The following is a 22265-nucleotide window of genomic DNA, read 5'->3' on the forward strand; positions in this document are numbered from 1 at the left end:
CTTCCAAAATTATTATTAATCTTTCATCCTATAGATTCAGAAATTGTCCCCAGATGATGAAAGTTAACATTGTGCACATCATTAGTTTGGTGATTAACTGAAGTGAAACTAGAAATAATATCCCTGTGGTGTTGTTGTTGGGGGTGACTTGATTTTTTTTTCTTGAGTTTAGTTTTTGCTCCACTGAAAAAGGTATTAATTTGGGAAAGGAGAACAGGTTCACTTCTAGAAAATCAACTGTTTACTGAGCCTAGTGCTTGTGAAATAAGGCAAAAGACTTTGAGGAGAGCAAATGAGTACGTTTGTATAAGGATTCTTTTTTTGCCAGCCCCTACCAGATGCCCTCTTTAGAACCCTTTGTGCATGATAATGTTTATCTCAGGCCTAAACTTTCTAACGCGTAAGAGTAACTGGGACCTAATTTCTCCTTACAACATATCATCACTGAATCAAACACCAAGGTCATTGGAGGAACGAAAATGATTGCAAACATTTAGAAGCCAGTGATTGTCAAACAAACTCTTGTTAGCAATACAATAGGGAATGTATAAAGAGCAGTATGGAGAATTTACATATTCATGAGGGGTGGGATATGGTGGGGTGGGATATGGACATGTTCTGAAGCAGCAGTGGGGCAATTAAAGAGTTCTAAATTGGGTAACAAGTTACAGATTTTATTGACTTAAAAAAAAATCTACAAATGGTGATGAATCCAAGCTTAAGAAGGGCCTGGTTAGTCTGCCTTGCTCTTTACTTCATCTCGATGATGTAGGAATACCAAGCTAAAGATAAACAACCCCAAAATCATAGAAAAGGCACTGGCATAGTAAGGGTATGCAGATGGAATGAACCGCTCGTACTGAGTGTGTTCTCTGGGACGCACAGAAACCTGAAAAAAACCCAGAGAAACTTGAAATTAGCCTTTCATCAAAGATACTGTTTGTCTTTTATGCTTAAGTAGGCATAAGTTAAATTTTCAAGTAACAGGTGTACAAAAAAATACTAAAGGCAGCCAGGAAACCCATTACAAACCAATAAAGGGGGTAAGTTTCTAAAGAAACTGTGGTGCTACATCAGTGGGAGGGTAGAACAGGTAATTTGGTGTTAACAACCGAGTTGAAAACATAAATTGACCACAATAAAGAGTTAAAAGGCTGATGTTTCAAGCATTTGCCCTTCAGCTATTGCTTTGATGAAGGGCTAACACTCGAAACGTCAGCCTTTAACTCTTTACAGTGGCCAATTTATGTTTTCAACTCAGCTGTTAACATCAAATTACCCATTACGAACCACACTGTTTCTACATGATGGTCTTTCTTGAGAAAACACTATAATGTTATCACAGTTCAGAGGTGGAATAGTGACAAATCAATGGCACAAGAGCAAGCATCACAAACAAGTCACTTATCACAGCAGGCATTTGAATAGCTGAGGTTAAATTGGTTCAATTTGGCCTTTGGAATGTGTAAGCCTCTTGAATGGCACACCTTCTAAATCCTGTAAGGCACTACTGGTGTAGATTAGATTTTTTTGAAGTGACAAAGGGTATTTTTATTACCCATAGATGATAGTCAGTTAGTGGCAATTGTCTTGGGTAGACAAGGGCTAGTGCTTGAAGGTGATGGAACTGGAATAACTCTGCAGTAACAAAAGTGCCGAGTTCTTCTGGAAATTAGCTTGTCTCTCTTAGAAAAAACAATTCAGTGCAGAAAAAGGAAGATATGGTGTGATCACCTCTTTCAGTATTGTTACAAACAGGTGATCATAGTAACAAGGGAAGAAAATGGTAGTTATTGAACTAATTCCAACTATAAATTTGTAGTCGAAATAGCCACTTTCACTTAACAAAATGTGCCACAAAAAAAGCTTGACCCTTTAACTCCTGTGAGTGACCAAGACAGAATTTCTCCTTACTATATCTATACAGTATCATGCAGACAAGTGATAAGAATAAAGGAAAATATCAATTAATTGATCCGATACCAAATTCTCCAAACTAACATAATGTGAATCATTTGGCAGACAGTTAGGAGAATTACCAATGAAATCTTGGGAGTTTAAGGGTTAAGTGCCTGAAGAGTTATATGCCAAAATGGTACAAACTAACAATTCACACAGCAATAAAACAAAAGAATACATGTCAATACCTGAGTTTTGCTGTGGAGGTAAGTGTAACCCACACGGTTATATTCCACCTTAAACTGGAACACCCCATACACATCAGGCAGTTTGAACTTTGCAACAAAGAGGCCATCTGTAACCATAAAAGAAACATCATGACTGAGGTTAAAAAAAAGCTGCATGTACATGTACTTTAATTAAATAGCTCATTGATACTAAAACAGTATTTAAATTGTTTGCTACCCCCATTTTAAACTGTTGTTTCACTTAAAAGAAAACATTAGGGGAAAAACACTAGGCCTCCACTTCTTTTAACATACACCAGAGTGTTTGAAAGTTGTAATAAACTCTTCACAATACAAACAGGCCTTTGTTATTGGTTATATTATATTATAGGTAATATTTAAGATTGTGACTAGAATACCATTTGACTTGTTGAGTGTTGTCCTCACAAATGGATCAATCCTGAAGAACTCCAATTGCACGTCAGTCCCTTGGAATGATTCCCACTTTCCATCAACCAGCTCCTCAATTCTGATGCTATAAACCTGGAAAGATGAAAAAGTACAAAAACATGTAAGTAAAACATTTTTGGTTTGAACAAACGTTGATATAAATTTAAAAAAAAAAGAAAAAAAAAAAAAGAAACACTTGAGCCCTAAGACTCTCTGAGTTTCCCTGTCAGAAGCACTAGCTCCTTCAGAGGAGCTCAAGAACCCCTGTCCAAACCACATCCATTGAACACAGTAACAGTGTTCTCCAGATAATTCTTAGTTGCCAGCCATAAAAAAGGCTTAGCTGGCAAAGGCTACTCTTTTTTTTCCCAGACCAGGACAAGTACGTTCATACCCAAAATGTCGGCAGCCAGTGCCTCTAGGGAACCTTGTAGCACATTACTTGAGATGCAAAGAAAACTAATTACCACATCCTCTTCAATGGTGTAGGCAGCTGGAGGTGATGCTTCTCCTGCACGATGATGTTTCACTTCTCCCACACGAAGGACACCATTCTCCTTGAAAACCCATTCACTCAGAGCAATGGCCAGGTCTTGGTTTCCAGATTTAGCATACCTGTGATCAAAAAAATACAATCAGACAACACATGTAAATTATTGACTGCAGAGGGAAATAGAAGCATTTGTAGTAAAAGTGCATGTAGCAAAAAATGCACCCAACAAAGGCAAGCTCTAGTGGTGTTGGCCACTTGCTTTGTGCCTAGACTCAACTGTGTGAAACTCTTATAATTTGTTTATGTCAAATTTGGAATCCTTGCCATTGAAATAAATGACAGGGTTCCATACTGAATTTATAAAAAAGAAATTATTAAAATTACATACTGTTTGGAACCAGCTTTGGAACTCTGCACAGGCTTGTTGAAATATCTGTGGAAAAATTATGAATACATTGTCTAAATGTGCCTTAATTTTTTCTTGTCCAGCTTGCAGTTGATGTACATGTTCATTATTTTGTATCCAACCCAAGTCTCATGACTCTTATGAAATTCAAATCAACCTGATCAATAATAATAATAATAATAATAACAATAATAATAATAATAACAATAATAATAATAATAAATGAAAGGCAAAACTTTATTCATAACTCAGTCAGAATATTTAAAAATGGATATAGAACGAAAACAAATAGTGCTTTATATACAAATTTATATTAACTCCAAAGAATTTGCATAGCTAAAGCAAAATAAGAGTTCACTGGTAAAATTATCAACATAAAAAGCAACAACTTAGAATTCAATCTTTCAAAGACTTGTGATCGATACATAGTCTAAAAGTCAATGTTTCCAAAGAGAATAATAAAAAAAGAACATATAAAAGAATGCAAGTCTAAAATTCAGTGGACATGGCAGCAAGCCATGGACATGGCCATAAGAATGATAATAACAATGTAATATTAATAATAAACATAACCATCCTCATTGTCATTACAGTGAATTAGTGGTTTGAACTTAGGAGTTCTCTATAACTCATAGACATTAGTCCAACAATGCAATTTGTGATTTTGTTTAAATTTTTCTTGGTTTATGACGAAAAAATAAGAAGGGACTGTCCATTTCTTGGTGGGTCAGTTGAGTATAGCAGTGTTATATCATAGCAGATTTATTTAATATTTACATTTGGCCACTGAAAGATGTGTACCTTGAGTCCTGAAGTCTTTCAAGTACAGTCATTGTGTAATGTATAAAATTTTTTTCTCTAATGCAAAATACTCTTGCATGACATTTCACAAATTTCCTTCAGCAGAAGCTTTCTCAACCAAAGCTTTAATAACAAGTTTACATACAGTAGGAAACGTTTACAAAATAATCAACTGTAAACATGGTAACATACTCATCACTGAAGAAATCCAATGAACCTGAAAACACAACCCTGGCATTGTTCCTGGCTTGAAGACCAGCAATCAACAAAGTGCTCTTGCCAACAGCATGTGGATACTGAAAATACAAACATGTCTTTAATTAAGTTGATCAGTAAATGTTAGAAAGAAGGTTAAAACAACCCTACTCAATATGAAATGCTGAAGATGTCTGACCAAAAATAATTCTGACTCATCTCCTTTGTATGCCCTTTCTCCAAAATAACAAGATCTTTGAAGTGTGCTTTCCACATTTACTCTGGTTGTCCAATTCGACAAGTACCTTTGGTCATTTTTTTGTAATCCAAATGGAAAAGTTACCCCTTCCAGACAATCTGGCCATCCAAGTCACAGAAAAGTGGGTAGAAGTTAACCCTTTAGACCCTGAGAGTGACTGGCATCTAATTTCTCCTTACCATATCCCCCCTGAATCAAGCATGAATAGAGGAGATGATCACCAACTCTTGATTGTTAAACAAATTCTCCCTGTCAGCCTCTTTGGAAATGTATGGAGAACAGTATGGAGAATATGCATACTGATGTTAGGGTGTAAAGGGTTTAAGTACAAACCAAGTGGCCTGCACTAGGAAAGCTTATCTCAGCTTCTGCAGCATGACTGGACCATGACTGATATTGATCCCCATAAATTGAGAGCAACTGCATCTCAGGCCACTCTCAAGTATTTCCTACAAATTTGTCAAAAGTTTACCAGTACTCATTAACATTCCCACATGGAGTCTGTGAGGTATTGCATCACTTTCCCAAGAAAATAACACAGTACCCCCAGTCAAGGTTAGAAGACTGTACCTCAGATATCTTGACATCAGGGTAGTATGAATAAGCAGTAGAAGATGCCGTCAAGACCTCCATTACAAGGGGATTGTCAGGATCAGCAGTCATTCTGTCAAAAGGAAAAACAAAATGAAGTTTTCATACAGCACTTGCTTCTCAAACAGAAATTATTACATGCACATTTCTCTTTCAGACAATAAAAAGATACAAAATGCTATGGTAGGAGTTACAAAGAGACTTCAACTCAGATGTCTGTTTTCTGTAAACTTTAACCCCTTAACTCCCAGAGGTGATTAACATGTAAATCCTCCCTAAGTTCTGCGTGTATATTCCAGTAAACAGGTAACAAGAATAGAACAATAGTAACAAGAAACTCTCCAGGAAGAAGTAGATATCTTGATCCAACACTACATTCTTGTAACAAATTTGCAGGAAACTGTGTAGCAGCTAAAGGGAAGAAAAAAAAAACAAAAACAAAAAAAAGGGGAGAATCAAAATCAGATCTTGGCAGAGATAACTCTACTTACCCAACTCCTTTAAATAATGAGGGGTTTGTCACTGAGTGTCCTGTAACAGTGCTAGCCTTGATGACATTTGAAGGGTCGGCAACAATTAGAGTATGCTAGAAATATGATTACAAAAAGACAGTCACAAAGGTGTTGCACTTCATACAAGATACTCAAACATTGATTTTTGGTTCCTGTAAGCTGAGGAACACTTTTCATGCTGGTTTCAGGCCAAACAGAGAAGTATTCATGATGGTAATAGGACCATGTGGAGTCCAATTTGGTCTGTAATCTTATGAGTGAATGACAAAATTGGACAACTGCAAAGCCGGAGTCCAATTTGTTAACCATGAGTATGATTACAGAAAGAATTGGATGACATGAAGTCCTGTTACCTAATCACAACTATGACAAAATTTGAGAAGGAAACTAGATACGAGTTTTACGTTTTCATAAGAAAAACAACAGTTAACTTGGTGAAATGCCAGAAAACAGCCTGCCCACATGATGTGTTCTGTCCACTTACACAGGCATGACATGTTAACTTTCCCTTTAACTGTCCTATTACACAGCCCAGTTACAAGCATGATGCATATACTGTCCTATTAGTGCTCAAATCGGGCTGGTGATAACCAATCACATTCAAGAATTTGGTATAGTTTTGATCAATAAGGTTATTTCTTCTTGCTTTCTGTTGATTGTCATCTGAGCAACCTGGAATTACTGATTTAAAATGGGAATGAAGGGAAGAAATAGAAAATATTATTGGAAGGAATGATTGTCAGGGAAGTACACCGAAGAGGTAGAGCAGATGAAAACAGGTGAAACTTAAGTTGCTCTTGGTTTTTTCCATCCACAAAAACAGTAATCTTCCTCTTTTCTAGATCTTCTCAGTTTATTTTGTGACTCTTTATTCACACTGTGCTTAAGGACACAACAGCTACTTAAAATCCTACATTTCTTTGCCAGTCTCACCGATGAAAGATCACAAAATGCCTCTGAAAAAAGGAGGATGGCTGACCAATCTTTAATCTAATAGATTTCTCCTCACAGTGTTATCATTCAATTAAACATTAAGGTCGAGAGAGTACAGGAAATAATTGTCAACTAGAGAACTTCTTGATGGTCAAACAAATTCTCCTTGTCAGTGACACTGAAAAGATGTTTAGTATAGTGTAGAGAATATTCATACTGATCTTAGGGAGTAAAGGATTCAATATTTAAGTGCAGTTTAATGATCCTCATTATCCAGCAAAAATTGAAAGTAACTACTTAAAAGGGCGAGAAAATACCTGATCCAAATCAGAAACATCATGGTTGATGTGATCAATAACAGAAGTTTTCTCTTCATCAAATTCCACTCCACATTCACTTCCAAGCTCACGGATGGGATCACCTACAATAATTAACAAAAGGAATGACATTAGTGTTCTCATGCTTGTATTAGTACTAGGACAAACAAAAAAACTTAAATAATTATTCAAACTTGAAACAAAGGGTGAGCAGCTCACTTACCAATTGCAGAATTTGTTGCCACAAGAACATTTCCTCCTCCATCAATAAAGTCAGTGATTGCTCTGACATTCAGTGAACCACCAAATTCTGAATTAAGTGACAAGGCAAGATAGACATAAATCCAAAATGAAGCAAAAAAATATTTATTACTCTATCTGTAAAAATTATTCTGGTAATATAGTTCTAATGAACCAGTATCAAAGAAGCACAAAGGCATTTATGGAAGACTGTTATCCTAGATTTCTTTTCCTCAAAAGTTAACTCTAAAAATTAGTTTATTTTCTATTGGTTTTTTTTAGCCATTATCATGGGGGGAAACATAGGAAAACATAAAAAGCTCAAGTGTTGTGAAACACTTGTCAAGTAAATATTGTTGTATTCTGCAGTTGGGAGTAAACAAACCTTCAACAGATGGTGAAAATATCACAAGATGCTGATAGAGAAATTCTCCGTATTTTACAAGAGAGAGGCTTGAGTCATCAGCAGAGCGGAATACCAGATCAAATCCTCTTTCTAGCAAAAAGATATAATACCAAAAGCAAGTTTAGGCCTTACATTGTGTTCTTAAGGAGACAGTCAAATTTCAAGAGGTTCCACATTTTTTACATATGATACAAGGTAATAGACATTGGTAAAATCAAGGAATATAATTGAAATTTATCAGCCATAGCCCTTTACACCCTAACATCAGTATGCATGTTCTCTATACTGTTTTCTATACACTTTCTAAGATGCTCACAAGGAGAATTTGTTTAACAATCAAGAGCTCCTTTAGTTTGTGATAATTTCCTGTATTCTCTTGCCCATAATTTGTAGAAGAGGGGAGATATTGAAAGGAGAAATTAGATGCTGGTCAATTTTACATGTCAAAGTACCCAAGTACTGCACTGTAAGTCAGTACCACAAAAAATGAATATAATAAAATCAAGGTTTTTCATTTTTCATTTTTTGTACAATATTGTTCAACCCTCTACACCTTAAAATAAGTGTGCACATTCTCCATACTGTTCTCTATACATTTCCTAAGGTGCTAGCAAGGAGAATTTGTTTAACAATCAAGAACTTCCATTATTCCCATAACTTTGATGTGTGATTCAAGAGTGATATGTTAGGAGAAATTAGGTGCTAATCAATGTTAGGAGTCAAAGGGTTAAACAAAATCTTTGGTTTATTGTTCTCAACTCAACACAACACAAAAAGGCCATATCCTGCAAATCAATGTTTTCCTTTCTTTAGATTCATTACAAATTCAGTACACTCCATATATCTAGCTAATAAAGGACTTAAATTAGATTTATGATGCAATTTTGTGCACAGGCACACTCAGCCTATCCTCTCTGCAATCCTAGAGCTGAATCGATTCACAGGGCTCGGTGGATGGTTTAGCTGGCAAATTTTAGATTTATCGATCTAAATTACACACTAGAATTTCCTTAAAATATAAAACAATCCAGTGTCCCCATAGTATACACTTCATCTCTTTGTGCCCAAAACCCAACATTTTTAACACTTCCAAAGTAAGTCTTTGTTAAAAACCCCTGCTTGCAAATGAAGTTTGGTCTTACCTTTCAGAGAGTTAAAAAAGATGGAATGTGTCTCTTTTGTGTTGGCATTATCAAGAAGGACAAGGGTTTTCCCTCCTGCTTCGGTCAGATCAAAGCAGGCCAGCAAAACAACCAAAGTAGAAATGAAAAATCCTACAGAACGACACGTGTCCTTCAAGAAAGCCATGATGGAAGATGAGAAGGGAAGACCACTGTTAATAGCCTCGTTTTCATGAGTGCTGCGTCTATAGTTTCCAGTTTCCTTCGCTCCACACTAAATAAAAAATTCAAATGAAATAATGAAAAAAACAAACAAAAAAAATTAATTAAGACCGTTCGAAGAGATACGAAGTAAATTATCATAGAAACAGATGGTACTCCTCTGAAATTTCGTGTAATGCGTTTTTTGGAAAATCGCATCATCCACGATTAAAACGTTCAAGTTATAGGCGCTTGAATATCGCAGTCAAAAGGTCACCTCATAAGATCATTTGGGCTTTCACTGAAGTGAACACGGAAGAAGTACCTTGCGTTGCGCACGCTCGAAAGAAATGCAAGAAACACGCGCGAGCAGATCAGACCGCAGTTGTTCAAAGAGTACTTCTGTTTAGTAAGTTTTGTAAACACTTTTCCGCTGGATAGCGATTTTATCCGCTGGATAGTGTTGTCACCCGTTTCAACAACTAGGCCCAGTACACACTTTTAGATGAAAATATTGCCGCATTTGTACTCTCAATAAATCTTGTTCGTTCTCATAAGCGTCAAAGCAATACTGCAAGAACTTGCTTGCATGTGCTGAAGCTTTGAAATATTTGCCTTGATACAGAAGACACTATACTTTGTTGCGTCTGCGAAGTTACGTCGCACGAGTGAAACATGCTTGGTAGGGAAATGAATGAAAAGGGAAATACAAGGATTTTTCTTTTATTATCGTTACTGGTTATTTCTAAGCTATATTGCTGAACTTGCAAAAGAAATAATATTTCGGCATCGTTTGAATTTCTTCTAAAACTTGAATGCAGAATTTCAATCGGTCCTGAAATTCGGCATCCAAAGCGCTATTTTACAACACCAGGAACTCAGAGAACGAGCCAGAACCTGACACTAATTATCAAACAATATAATGTTCATGAAAAACACCCAAGGCAATTTCATGTCCGCCATAAGAGAGACCCCTTACTTAGTTTGACCACATTGTACACAGAACACAAACTGTGATCGTAGCTTCCGCTCACAAATAGCCTAAGGAAATTCTCACAATTTCAGCTGATGAACTTCTTCCCAGGTATTTTAGTACATGTTATTATTTTTATTTTTTTTTTGGAAAAAAATATAGTCCTTTCACATTAATTTACGCTTCCTGTGTTCGAGAAGATTATAGAAAGTTGGAGGTATAAAAATTTACTGTTGAGCTCTCGTTGAGACTAGCTAGAGGTTGTTCTTTCAGCTTTAATCAACTCATCAAAAGGTTAGGATTCTCTCAACAGGGAGTTCGAAATAGACGACAATTTTAGGGGTTTTTACTCCCCAAGGTCAATTAGACGCTGTTATTATTTTTCATGCCGGTTTGGCACAAAGGCAGAAAAAGCGAAAAAAAAAAAAAAAAGAGATTCACCTCTCGAAGGGAAGCGCTGCAGATGTAAGCGCGGTAGGCCTTGTTGGCGGTATTGCTGTTTGGTTGTTGTTCGTTTAATGTACGGTTTGACAGAGCGGCTAGAATTTGGGCGGCACAAAACAGCTCATCTCCATTCCCCCCTCAACGAAAACGCCCGTTGGCAATTCGTCTGCCATCACGCAAATACGAGTTTGGCAAGCAACGCAGGGTTTTATAAACAAATCTAGGTAATACTTAAGGTAAAAGGCCAATATAGTCCCTGTCATAAGTTTTGCTGCTGCAGGGGACATTTTTTCCCCTTGTTTTGACGAGAATCCGTTCGCTTCTTGAACAAGCCTATCTATCAGTTATTCTCTTTTGTATGCCGCGCTAACTGCATAATTCATCTAACTACAATATTGTTGATTCCTGCTGGTAAATTTCCTCATAAAATTGATTGCAGTTCATTGCATGAGTAACAATGCCGCTCAGACAAACAACCCTTAGTTGGCCGTGTGTTTGAAGTTGGTGATCGCCTGTAAATTACTGCTGCGTATGCTCCAAGTCGCACTACATGCCTTGAAACCTCAAGTGGAAAAAGTAACGGAGAGCCTTTTATTTGGTTCGCTTGAATCATCGTGGAAAATTTGTAGAGGGAGAAGTGAAAAAGAGTCGCGGCTTGACTTCAAAAGAGGGGAAAATACTCCTATTCAGTTCGATTTGAACGAGGAAATTTCACAGAACAACATGGAAAAGAAGGTTGGAAATCGACTGACAAAACCAAACGAAAGCTTGACATCTCCTTCGCTAACTTCTGGAGTGACAGAGAAAACTTCTGTTGACATATCACAAGTTGCAAAAGCTCTCGCTAAAATTGGCGACGCCCTTACTACGAAATATTCGCAAAGGATGCCGGGTAAGAGTTGCAAGTCCAGTCTCTAGTCACGTGTTCAAATAAGGTGTACGTCTGGAAAGATGATTTCCACTTTGAAAGATTACATCACAATTCTCTCCTGTTTAAGTGTAAACAGAGAGAAAATAAGTGATAACACATTGATTACAAAACAAAACGAAGAGTAAGACAAGTGTACATAAAACAGTTGATTTTATGAACCTACTTTGATCTTCCTATCAAAGGTATCTACATACATTGAATTGCAATTTATATTCCATTCAGCCAGCGCTTTTTATGTACTTCTGTAGTTTAAGATTGAAAATGGGAACACAGTTCTAGGTCTTGTAAGAAAAATGGCATGATAAAAAATGCAAAAAAAAAACCTTGATTGATAGCGTTTTCTTAGGAAAAGATCGGATTTTGGTCTTTCGTAGAAGACGATAATTAAAAAAAAGCAATGCAGTATTTCGGAATAATATAATAAAGGAAGTTTTCTTGCAGCATATCGCTTGATACAATAAGCAAAAAATAAATTAGGGTAAATTGACTCAGGCACGTTTTCTTAATAAGATTTTCCATAACAGGTTTTTCTAGACTTTGAACATGTAGGCGAAAAAACTCATGACAGATAATTGCGTGACAAAACCACTTTTCCTAAAACTTACATGCTAGATTTTGACCGGGAGAGAAGTCAAGGAAAGAGCTAATGCAAAAAGCGGAATTATCTTAATTAGTGAGACAGCAAGACATTTTCTGGTGACTTTTCATTAGTTTGTGCTAAATACACTGATTAACAAGGGGAATAATACCACCAACCTTGCCAACTATGTCACTCAAATGCTAACCGTTGACAGTTTCCGACCAAAGTAAAACAAGTATTCTATGCTTTACTCCCAGCCCAACGACATTATCGCACCAATTTCCTAAAAATCCCTCCAAAAATGAGTTCACGTCATATACTATACACCTAAAAGCCATGCCCACATTCTTAACTTTCTGAATAACTCATTTGCAATCCGAGTCAATCTGCTGCATCTTTATCCAAACTTGTTCCTTTTACTCTTATTCCCTTGTAATTATTTTGTTCTAAACATTTGCTATTTAAAGGTTTTCTTCCCAGATTTACTTGCAACATACTGTGAACCAAACGCCTTCGACTGCTATCTCGTAACATCTTTTAAGCAAAAAGTTTGAATTATTTAACTCCCATTAGAGACCAAGACAGAATTTCTCCTTACAATATCAATGTAAAATCAAGCAGACAAGTGATGAGAATAAAGAGAACAAATAGTAAAGGATCATCCGTTGATCCAGCACCAAATTCTCGGGGCTAATATCAAAAGTATTAGACGCCAGACAGTAAGGAGAATTACTTAATGATATCTTGGGAGTGAAGGGGTTAATTAAGGCTAGCGGTTTATTGAAACAGACAGAAACGATCGCCAGTGAATGGAATCATATCTAATATATTTAGATCTACGTGTTTAGGTTCAGCATCTAGTCTCGTACAGCCCTGATCTGGAGATGTATCGAACCCACTTGATAGTGTCATGGTCACTGTAGTTCAGTTTAGGTTCAAACACCTTCAGATAACGAACCTTTAATCCAGAACAAGCAAATGGAACCTAAAGTAAATTATAATCAAACAATTAAAAAGTTATAAATAAAAAAGGTACTTTAAAATCATCTGTGGTCGACTTTGCAGCTTTTCTTTCGTTAGACCACGCAGTGCTCCCCAAAGCTGATATTTTGACACAGTTTGAGGGAGTGTTGCGTGACATCCCAAAGAAGGAAACTACGCCAGCCGCTCCACGTTGAATGAATGATATGCGTTCGGCGACTGGCCTTTACCTGGGATTTTTCACGATTTCTTGAATTTTCTTGAATTTTTTTCCTTTTTGGCCTTTCAAAATTTTGGCATAATCTATTGCTGAACAGGACAGAATTGCAATAGAAGCAATGATCTTTGCAGTCAGCGGCAATCTTGGCAGTTACAGAAAGAAGCTTGGAAAGATTCACGGTTCGATATGATTCCGACCCACGCCTACTGCGCTTCAGGTAGTTCGCTTTTTTTTACTATAATTTCTTATTACCTCCTAGTGATATTCTCCTTTGCTCTTATTAGTTGCTGGGTTTAACTGGTTTTGGTTTCACGACACTTTATCAAAATACGCCCTAAAGGAGCTAAATCAAGCAGGTTTCCGCAAGCCAAAAATTTTAGCCATGGACTACTAGTTGAAAGTAACATTACCATGGTAAGCACCCGGGTAAAAAGATAAGTTAACACAAGTATCATTAAAGGTAAACTATTGTAATGGGTTTGACACCTCACAGGTGCAGTTCACAGTACCTCAAAGTTGAGAGATATTGGGGGTCTGGCCCATTTCTTGTTCTCCTTGGTGGCCATAAGGTCAATTTCAGCACTGATCTGAGATTCCTTCATACCACCCATTCGTTTTATCCTGCGATGAAAAGACATCAAAGAGTGCAAACATTATAACGAGCAAAGATGAGTGCAACATCAAATCTTCTTTTGCAGTGGTCAGCTAGGGAACCCCGTAAGAATCTTTACATATGGATACATAGAAGAAAGCACTGTCTAATTCCTGGTAAAGGCATTAGGCTTACATTATATTGTTCAAATTCTTAAGTGGGGAAGTGGGGGGGGGAGGGGGGAGAGGGTGGTAGTATTTTACCTTTTGAACGAGTCTATGCAAGAGCTTTCATAAGTAATTTATGCTGATTCCTGCAGCTGCTTAATGCTGAGACTGAGATATAAACTGGTTAAAGTCTATAAATCAATGACAGTAACATTCCATAAATAACACCTGCAACTTACTTCCACAAAATTGCATTTTCACTGGCCTTGTACTTGGCTTTCCCCTTCATACAAACAACTTGAACTCCTGCTGTAGTTGGTGGGGTGGGTATTTTCACCTGTTGAAAAACAACCCCTTAAAGTATTAAATACATAGAGAAAGCCAATAAAATGAAATTAGTTAACCTCATTCAATATGGTAGCTGCAAATAGGGGCACTGTGAGTAGCAATTTGCAGCTTTTTTTAACCCTTTAACTCCCATGAGTGACCAAGACAGAATTTCTCCTTACAATACCAATACAATATCAAGCAGATAACTAATGAGAATAAAGAAAAATATCAATTTGGGATAATTAAATGATCCAATGCTAAATTCTCTGAACTAACATTCTAAGAATTGTATAGTTAACAGTAAGAAGAATTACAAATTTGATCTGGGAGTTAAAGGGTTAAGGGATAGTAAGGGTTTTTGAGCCATACAGTTCACTTGAAAGCATTTTGTGTCATTCTGAGCAGTGCTTCAAGATGCCACTTTTATGGTCACCATGGCAAGTGGTAGACAATTTTGGCTACTAAATTAGAAGATTAGGTCTTCAGTTCAGTGAAAGATCTCACTAGTAATTCTCCCTACTGTCTGCCATACATTTCTCATGATGTTACTTCTGAGAATTTGGATCAACCAATAATCCTGTAATGTTTAATTTTTCTTTATTCTCAACACTTGTCTGCTCAATATTGTATTGATGTTTGAGGGAGAAATTCTCTCTTGTCACTCACAGGAGTTCAAGGGTTAACTCTACAGTTTCTTGTTTTAAACACAATAATTTGCCTTTTTGGATCCTTGAGTATCAAGCTTTGTCACATAGTATGAACCTCAAAAAATTATTCCAGCGGGCTTTTTTTTTTAAGAAAATTAATCTTATAATTTTTGTGACCAGTTTATGATTTCAGGTCACAAAATGGCATTTTTGAGAAAAAGATGTGCTTGGAGCCCAAATAAGTTGTCTGACTTTTCCTTTTGATCCCTACTTAGCTGAGTGGAGTGATGAACAAGACGACAGAAAACTGGAATGAAAACATTATTCACACCACAACTAGAATAAAAAAGGGACAATTACCTCTATTTTCTGCCCCAATATTGACTGTTTAAAATTAGACTTGATTACTACTTTCACTTCCATCCTGGACCTTCCAACTTCCCTCACCAAGGGAATGACTCTGAATGGCAAGCTGATGTCTTTAGTGGTGCGGTACCTAATGGTGGAATAAGCCAAAAATAATCTCTTATTTACCTTCAATTATAGACTCACAATAATAACTGGCACATTTGGATTTTATACTTTTCAATTCAGAAAAAGAGGTCATATACCAGGAACACTGTGTTCATTGTGTGATATTTTTCAAAACCCTTAACTTCAGCTGTGTGGAAAATACTGGCAGTTTACCACAGCTTCTAAGACCTCTTACTGTCACCAGGTTTGCCTGCATGCAGGCTTATGTTAGGTTTCTCCTTACAACCCCTTTTCCACATACAGTCCTCTACTGCACCATTGGCAGCTTCATGAGTGGGTGGGTGAGTGAGTGAGTGAAGAGGGGAAGGGGGGGGGGGAGGGAGTTAGTGAGTGAGCGCAAGTTTTCTTTAGGGCAAGATGCTCTTTTTTTGATAGACCTTGGGCTTCAAAAAAGGTATCTTGATCAAATTATCCTTAAATATGGGATTTGGAGTCGTGATTTATTGTTGTTCCAATTTTTTTCCCAATTAAACTTTTCCAAGGTTGTAGCATCCCATTCAGGTGACACAGTGGTGCAATGACTTACTTCAGAAACTAAGATACCACTAGCAGTGCAACACAGTTAACACGAGTGCACACTAAACATACTTTAGCTACATCAGTGGTAAGAATCAAAATACATGTAATAGTCACACAAAGGCTGCCACAAAGGATGTATCATACCAAAATTAGAAGTAGAAGATATTGAAAAACACTGTCTTACCTCATGAGCTCAAATTCTCCATCAGGTGGTATAAAACTAATTGCCCTTTCTGTTTCAAACTTACTGAGCTTTACACACTGCAATAAAAACATACAAAATCGATAAAATACAAAAATAATGGGGAATCAAGAAATTTCATACAGAAATTTGTGGAATATTTTCAAAAAATTCAAGAATCAACCTGGTGGAATGTGCAGTCATCAATTGCAATTCCTGACTTGCTTGTGGTGTTTCTGAAAAGAAAAACAGAACTTAGAGAACTGGAGAAAACAGACCAGGCTTAGCATTTTGCCATTGTCAGCCCAAACATTTTTGGGCATATTGCAGGTAAAATTTTAAATTATTGAAGCTTTGTATAACAAGCACACTGATATGTAAACCACCAAATTTGATAATTTGGTTTTATCAACTCAGTTGATCATATAAATTGGCCACCCTAAAGAGTTTATAAAGCAGACGTTCCAAGCATCAGCCCTTCATCAGAGAGACATTTTGAGTTTGGATTCCACATTTAAAAACAGGTCATTACCAGTATCAAATAATTTTAAACGATAACAAACAAAAGAATAGAGATATTCTGTTGAGAGAAGAAAGTACTAGAACTTCAAAGAGATCTACATAATTAACCCTGTAAATCCCAAAAGTGATTAACATGTTACTTCTCCCTATAGTACCCCAACATTATCCAGCAAAAAGGTAACGAGAATACTCAAATTTCTTGGATAAAAGTTGTTATTTTGATCTAATATCAATTCTCCCAGCTACTTTACAAAGAAATGTGTAGCAGCTAGAGTTAGAGGGGAGAAATATCAGTCAATCAGATCATGGGAGTTAAAGGGTTAATCTGTGGCACTAACTTCTTTTGTGGATCAAGCGATGGCTCAGAAGCTCCACTCTTCTGTTTCTCTACCACTAGTTTGTCATTCATTCCAAATTTACATTCTGGCATTCCTGACAAGAAACTCTTCATGACAACTCGTCCAGAGACATGAGCACTTAGAACTTGACCTTCAAAAAGGAAAAAAACACACACAACTTTTTAGTTTCTGCAACATAATCCTACTTGGAGAGCAGGTTAGATTTTAGTGTTCATAGTCACCTTAATCTCAAGTCATTATTTAAAATGATCATTAACAATTCCCTTAAAAGATCTGCTGTCAAGATGGATGACATGTTTCAGCAACCGTAGTAAGGACATTCATACCAACACATGGTCCTTGAAAAAAAAGTTGTCATCATAAAATGCCATCCCAATTGTTTAAATTCCACTTGCAAATATATTAGGAACTCTGGAGATCATGACAGAGATTAAACTTTTTTGACAAACCTTGTGGTGACATGAGCAGATTAACTGATTCCAACACATCAAGAAACAATTCATTTCTTCTGTACTTGATTCCTTCCCTTCTCCAGCCGATCTGTCCTGTAACCTGGCTTGTGATCTGGGCCTGCTCTTCCCGTGTCTGCACCAGAGAACAAACAAACAAAATTTTCAAAACCTAGTGTTTATCTTCCAGGCTTATCTTGTGTCCTGTACCTGAAAACCTCCCCCTGAAGTTTCAATTATTAATGCCTGAAGGAGTCCTCTCTACTCCATAAGTATTTTGATGCCAAAAGAAAAAATTTTGGAACAGAGAGAAAGAAAAAACAAAAACAGAATTGATGTCTCCAGGTAAGGACTACCAAAACAGAACATTGGTCCTTCTATTTCAGCTGACAACATGAAACTTGTTATCCAAAACTCAAAACAGAAGTAACTTTCAACCAATTGAGAATCTTTACCTGCAGCAACATCAAACAAAACATATCCACCATATCAACAATGATGCACCAAGAGGGTGCACATGTAAGTTGTTGCAAGGTCATTCTATTAGCATGCACACTAAAATTAAAGGGAGCCTTTTTCTCACCGGGCACTCCAATTTTATTATCTTGAAAATAAAATTTAGTCAGAACTTTTAACAAAAGATAACTGACCTGTGACTTGATTCCTTGTTGAGTGATGAATGTTTTCAAAATAGCTGTATCAGTCTTCTGAGGATATCCATAATCAGCTATTTCTATTTTCAAAGAAAAAGAAAGAAGAACTGGGGTGTTACTCAACATCTTCCGGAGCTACAAGGTGAAACTATTTTGGTTGCCATGAAAAGAAAGGAAAAATGATAGTGAATGAGTCTGCTGAGAAAGTCACTGATTTGGTGACCAATATTCAGTAGTCACATACAAACTGTGTCAAATGAAGACAACTCCTGTAGGTCATCAAGAAAAAAGATGTATAATTTTATACAAAACATTGTTTGCTGTTTATTTTTCTGGCAAATAAAATTGATCTCTGGCGACCATCCTATGATTTTAGCAATTAAATGACAACTTGCAATAAGTTCAAGCTTGGACCCCATCCCCCCCCAACCTTATTAGGTTTGCTTTTGTTTGTTTTTTAAACAAAAGGTTTTACTTCCATTTTTCAGGAAGGCTGTGCAACAAAAGCCCATTCTACGAGCAAATGATTTAGCTAAATGAACTAACCATCAAGAAGCTCATAAATGAGGACAAAGTTGTTTTTAATTCCCTCCTCAGTGACTTTTCCAAAGTAGGAAATCATAATCTCCACAGTACGATTCAGGAACTCAAACACCATAGCAGCATTTACATTCTGCCTTGTGACAGCAGCTAGCCAGACATTTCCTTGCCGTATGTGGAAGAAACTTGTCCTGGCGATGTTAGTAACTGGTGAACGCACCTGGCCTCTGGCATGAATAACATTCACACGAAAAGCATCCACAGCATTTCGACTAAACAATGAAAATTAATGCAAGTTATGAATAAGAGGGAACTTAATCATTCAGCTAGCAAACATCTTAACTGTACATGCACACAGGATGTCTTTAAGATCATGATACATTAAGTAACAAGTCCATATCATGGGTCTGAGCATCAAAATGCTCCTTGTGTGCATACAAAGTAGAACACTGGAAACATGTCAGTGTCAAAAACCTAACTGATAAAAGGCAAACCAGCTGGTTATTTACATGCAAAGCCCAGAACTTGAACTGCTTACACAGTAACTCATCAAAGAATTTTGTGGCTTCTTGGAGACTGTCCTCTCTTTTTCAGTGAGAGCTTAACCACTCTAAAGCCCTTTAACCCCTTCATGTGACTAGAATCTAATTTCTCTTTACAATATCATCCCTTAATCATACATTAAAGAAGTTTGTGATTGTTAAAAGATTCTACTTGTCAGCACCTTAGGGAATGTATAGAGAGCAGTGTGAAGAATATGTATGCTGTTGTAAAGAGTTGACAGAGCCCTTAAGCTTACGTTTCGAATCACATAAATCAAAGTTTCAATCCCAGCATGTCACAAGCTTACTTAATTAAGGTATCTAATGATTCGATTACTAGCAAAACCTCCTACACTATTCAAAATGTCGTAACATGCCTTCATATCAATTGTGCTCGCGCAGCAAATGGATAAAGATCTGATTGAGCGAAATCATACATCAAACGTTGCTACAACTTACCCAATATCGTCCCGATACACCCTCGAAATTAACACCTCTCCCTTATGATTGTAGATGAACAAGCCACCGATCATGTTGAATAGCACAGTTTAGCAACAAAACCAATTTTTTTACGACGAACAGTTAGCTTTCCAGTAGTTAAAGGTAAATTTTAAAGGGGCAAAGTTGGAAATGACGAGGTTATTCGACTAAAGTTTCGGTATCTGTACCCTAGATCAAGCCGCCATTTTCGACTAGAAGACACCCCACTCTCGCCGCTAAAGTTACTATATAAGGAAAAATCTACCATACTTGGATGAAATAGTTCGAGCCTAGTCTTTTCAATTTTTCGCTCTTCGCACGCGCTAAGTTTTTGGCGAGGTTACATAATAATAATTTCAAATTGGCGCCATGGTTTGTTATGGCGGAGGAAGAACAGGAAGAAAATTGGCCAGAATTTTTCGAAAACAACCGTCTCATTCCAGTTCATCCGAATCGACGGAAATCAGGATCTCACTCCAAGGCCAGTGTTCCATTTTGTCTCGTTCTCAAGTCCGTGATTGGTATATCTCCACCTCAAGTTTATGTAAGTTTGTTGCCGTGGCAGTAACGCAAGCAAATTTTAGTTGAGGTCATAATATGAAGCTCGTTAAGGTTATTGTGACCTTTACTTTAGAATTGATTTATTTTTTTGCACAGAGCAACAGAAAACCTTCGCATCAGTATTATTTGCCCTCTTGCGTGCTTCTTGGCCGTCATATTTTGGAAAAAAAATGTAGTGTCTAGATTATCACTGTTTCCTGTTCGTTCTTGTTACTTTCTTCGTTTTGCTTTTTAAAAAAATGTTCCATGCAATGATTATATTTTTATCCTTTACTATTCAATTTCTGACCAACAGCTGATCCCAACAATTTTTTTAGAATAAATAAAGCCTTGTTTTCAGATCAGTGTCTAGGTTGATTTCATGACAAAAGCTTGCGTTATTACTACTAGTATTATCAATGATACTTTTTTTTAATAATCGTTGCCTTGGGAAGTGCATGTAGTTACTGTAAAATCCTTTTTCTATTTCGCAAGTTTTCCATGTAACCCAATACTTCACTATACATTGCTTGGATAAAAACAAACAAAAAAACAATGGCAAACAATTGATTACTTTGAGACTTTGGCTTTGTTTTAGAATATTATAGGGTTATGGGGAAATATTTCCTTTATTTTATCTCTATTTTTATAGGATGTTGTTTCCCAAGACATAGAATTCCAGTTGCGATTGACACTGTATGATGCAGCTTATAAATGTTTCTTTGGGAGCACATGGCTTGGACCCTTTTTTCCAAGTAGTGGGAAGGAGAATGGCAGGCACAAAATTGTCTTTGAGGAGGTATAATGTTGTTTTCTTCCGAAGGAAAGAAGAAGAAAATGCACTAAGAAAGACCCTATTAACTGTGTTTGAGGTCTATACTGTATGCTAGCAAGGGACTGAGTTTTTCTGCTTGGATTTATAGCCCAAGCGTAAGGTTCTGTAACTTACAGTACAGTCCAAGAAAACAAGGGTACTAAGATATTTATCTTATTTTTGAGCTCAAATAGAGGAGGAGGCTTTTAATTCAAACAAACTTTTGAATTTAGCAGGCCATACAGTGAAATGCCGCCTGCAAATTTGACCAATCATGGTGCAGATATGAACTGAGAGAATTGCACAATCATGTAATGACTGGTTCACTATTTTGGGGAAATTAAAGTTTTTGTGTTATAATAACTCACCACATATTGCTCCATTGTCATGATGATTAATTTTAATTTGTGTTCAGCATAATTAACTGTAAAGCAAAAGATCACAGTGAACTCTTTTAAGTTATCTAACTATTTAAATTATTATGTATTGACATTTTATTAACAGAAAATCTATTTTTGTTTAACAGGCAGTATATCTTTACTCCTCTTTACATGATATCACATGTGTTGGGGTGGTTGAAGTCATTGGGGAAGGTAATGTAGCCTTGAAACCTCAAATTTTAAAATTAAATGCAGAAATAAAGCAATTAACCCTTTAACTCCAAAGATCTCATTAATAATTCTCCTTACTATCTGTCAGGCAGTTCTTGTGATGTTAGTTTGGAGAGTTTGGTTTTGAATCAACTTATAATCCTCTAATTTATATTTTTCTCTTAAGATCTCATTAATAATTCTCCTTACTATCTGTCAGACAGTTCTTGTGATGTTAGTTTGGATAGTTTGGTTTTGGATCAACTTATAATCCTTTAATTTATATTTTTCTTTGTTCTTATCACTTGTTTGCTTGATATTGTATTGATAATGTGAAGAGAAATTCTGTCTTGGTCACTCATAGGAGTTAAAGGGTTAAGTAGCTAAATAATAAACATTGGACAAGGAAAATTTGTATCATTTAATAACAGGCTATGCCACTGATGGCACAGTTTGCCTTTGAAACATGTAAAGAATATCAATATAATAATGATTCACTCTATTTTTGTACTATAACCTTCAAACTCAAATTTTGTCTAGAAAGACATTTTTTTTATTGTTTTATGATTATCAAATTAACTTTATTTTCAAATTCACAGTGAATGGTCAAAGTTTTGGTTGTGGAT

The 22265-nt window shown here is 36.4% G+C and overlaps 3 protein-coding genes across 3 annotated transcripts in view; 1 reads left to right on the forward strand and 2 right to left on the reverse strand.

Annotated features, from left to right (window-relative positions):
* Positions 1–653: 653 nt before the first annotated feature.
* LOC113678754 (dolichyl-diphosphooligosaccharide--protein glycosyltransferase 48 kDa subunit) lies at positions 654–10544 on the reverse strand. Its single transcript, XM_027195665.2, has 13 exons — positions 10466–10544; positions 8872–9124; positions 7709–7819; positions 7307–7393; positions 7084–7187; positions 5813–5907; positions 5301–5394; positions 4469–4572; positions 3458–3502; positions 3044–3191; positions 2546–2669; positions 2148–2254; positions 654–889 (listed from the first exon to the last, which is right to left on the reverse strand). Exons 2-13 carry the CDS (start codon positions 9035–9037, stop codon positions 734–736), a joined length of 1341 nt encoding a protein of 446 aa, XP_027051466.1. The 5' UTR covers positions 9038–9124; positions 10466–10544; the 3' UTR covers positions 654–733.
* A 988-nt stretch (positions 10545–11532) lies between these two features.
* Positions 11533–19922, reverse strand: LOC113678756 (AP-2 complex subunit mu). Its single transcript, XM_027195667.2, has 11 exons — positions 19675–19922; positions 18680–18945; positions 18131–18213; positions 17481–17616; positions 17011–17161; positions 16335–16386; positions 16154–16230; positions 15277–15412; positions 14179–14276; positions 13690–13801; positions 11533–12964 (listed from the first exon to the last, which is right to left on the reverse strand). The coding sequence occupies exons 1-11, from the start codon at positions 19746–19748 to the stop codon at positions 12830–12832; spliced, it is 1320 nt and encodes a 439-aa protein (XP_027051468.2). The 5' UTR covers positions 19749–19922; the 3' UTR covers positions 11533–12829.
* Positions 19923–20020: 98 nt separating this feature from the next.
* LOC113678747 (nephrocystin-4) overlaps positions 20021–22265 on the forward strand; it is a 27836-nt gene continuing 25591 nt past the window's right edge. The window contains exons 1-4 of the mRNA XM_089214021.1: positions 20021–20239; positions 20888–21034; positions 21576–21642; positions 22239–22265. The exon at positions 22239–22265 is cut by the window's right edge and continues 73 nt beyond it. Of these exons, the coding sequence (XP_089070147.1) occupies positions 20075–20239; positions 20888–21034; positions 21576–21642; positions 22239–22265 (406 nt within the window). The 5' untranslated portion in view covers positions 20021–20074. The remainder of the gene's footprint in view (positions 20240–20887; positions 21035–21575; positions 21643–22238) is intronic.

Source organism: Pocillopora damicornis, chromosome 8 (genome assembly GCF_964200805.1).
Source record: "Pocillopora damicornis chromosome 8, jaPocDami1.2, whole genome shotgun sequence".
NCBI classification, from domain to species: Eukaryota; Metazoa; Cnidaria; class Anthozoa; order Scleractinia; family Pocilloporidae; genus Pocillopora; species Pocillopora damicornis.

Coding starts and splice junctions, on each gene's coding strand:
- LOC113678756 (XM_027195667.2), bottom strand. CDS start 19,748: ATGATCGGTGGCTTGTTCATCTACAATCATAAGGGAGAGGTGTTAATT. Junction 18,946..19,674: donor GTGTATCGGGACGATATTGG/GTAAGTTGTAGC, acceptor TTCATTGTTTAG/TCGAAATGCTGTGGATGCTT. Junction 17,617..18,130: donor AACAAGGAATCAAGTCACAG/GTCAGTTATCTT, acceptor TCTCTGGTGCAG/ACACGGGAAGAGCAGGCCCA.
- LOC113678754 (XM_027195665.2), bottom strand. CDS start 9,037: ATGGCTTTCTTGAAGGACACGTGTCGTTCTGTAGGATTTTTCATTTCT. Junction 7,188..7,306: donor GGCAACAAATTCTGCAATTG/GTAAGTGAGCTG, acceptor TAATTATTGTAG/GTGATCCCATCCGTGAGCTT. Junction 2,255..2,545: donor AACACTCAACAAGTCAAATG/GTATTCTAGTCA, acceptor TTATGGTTACAG/ATGGCCTCTTTGTTGCAAAG.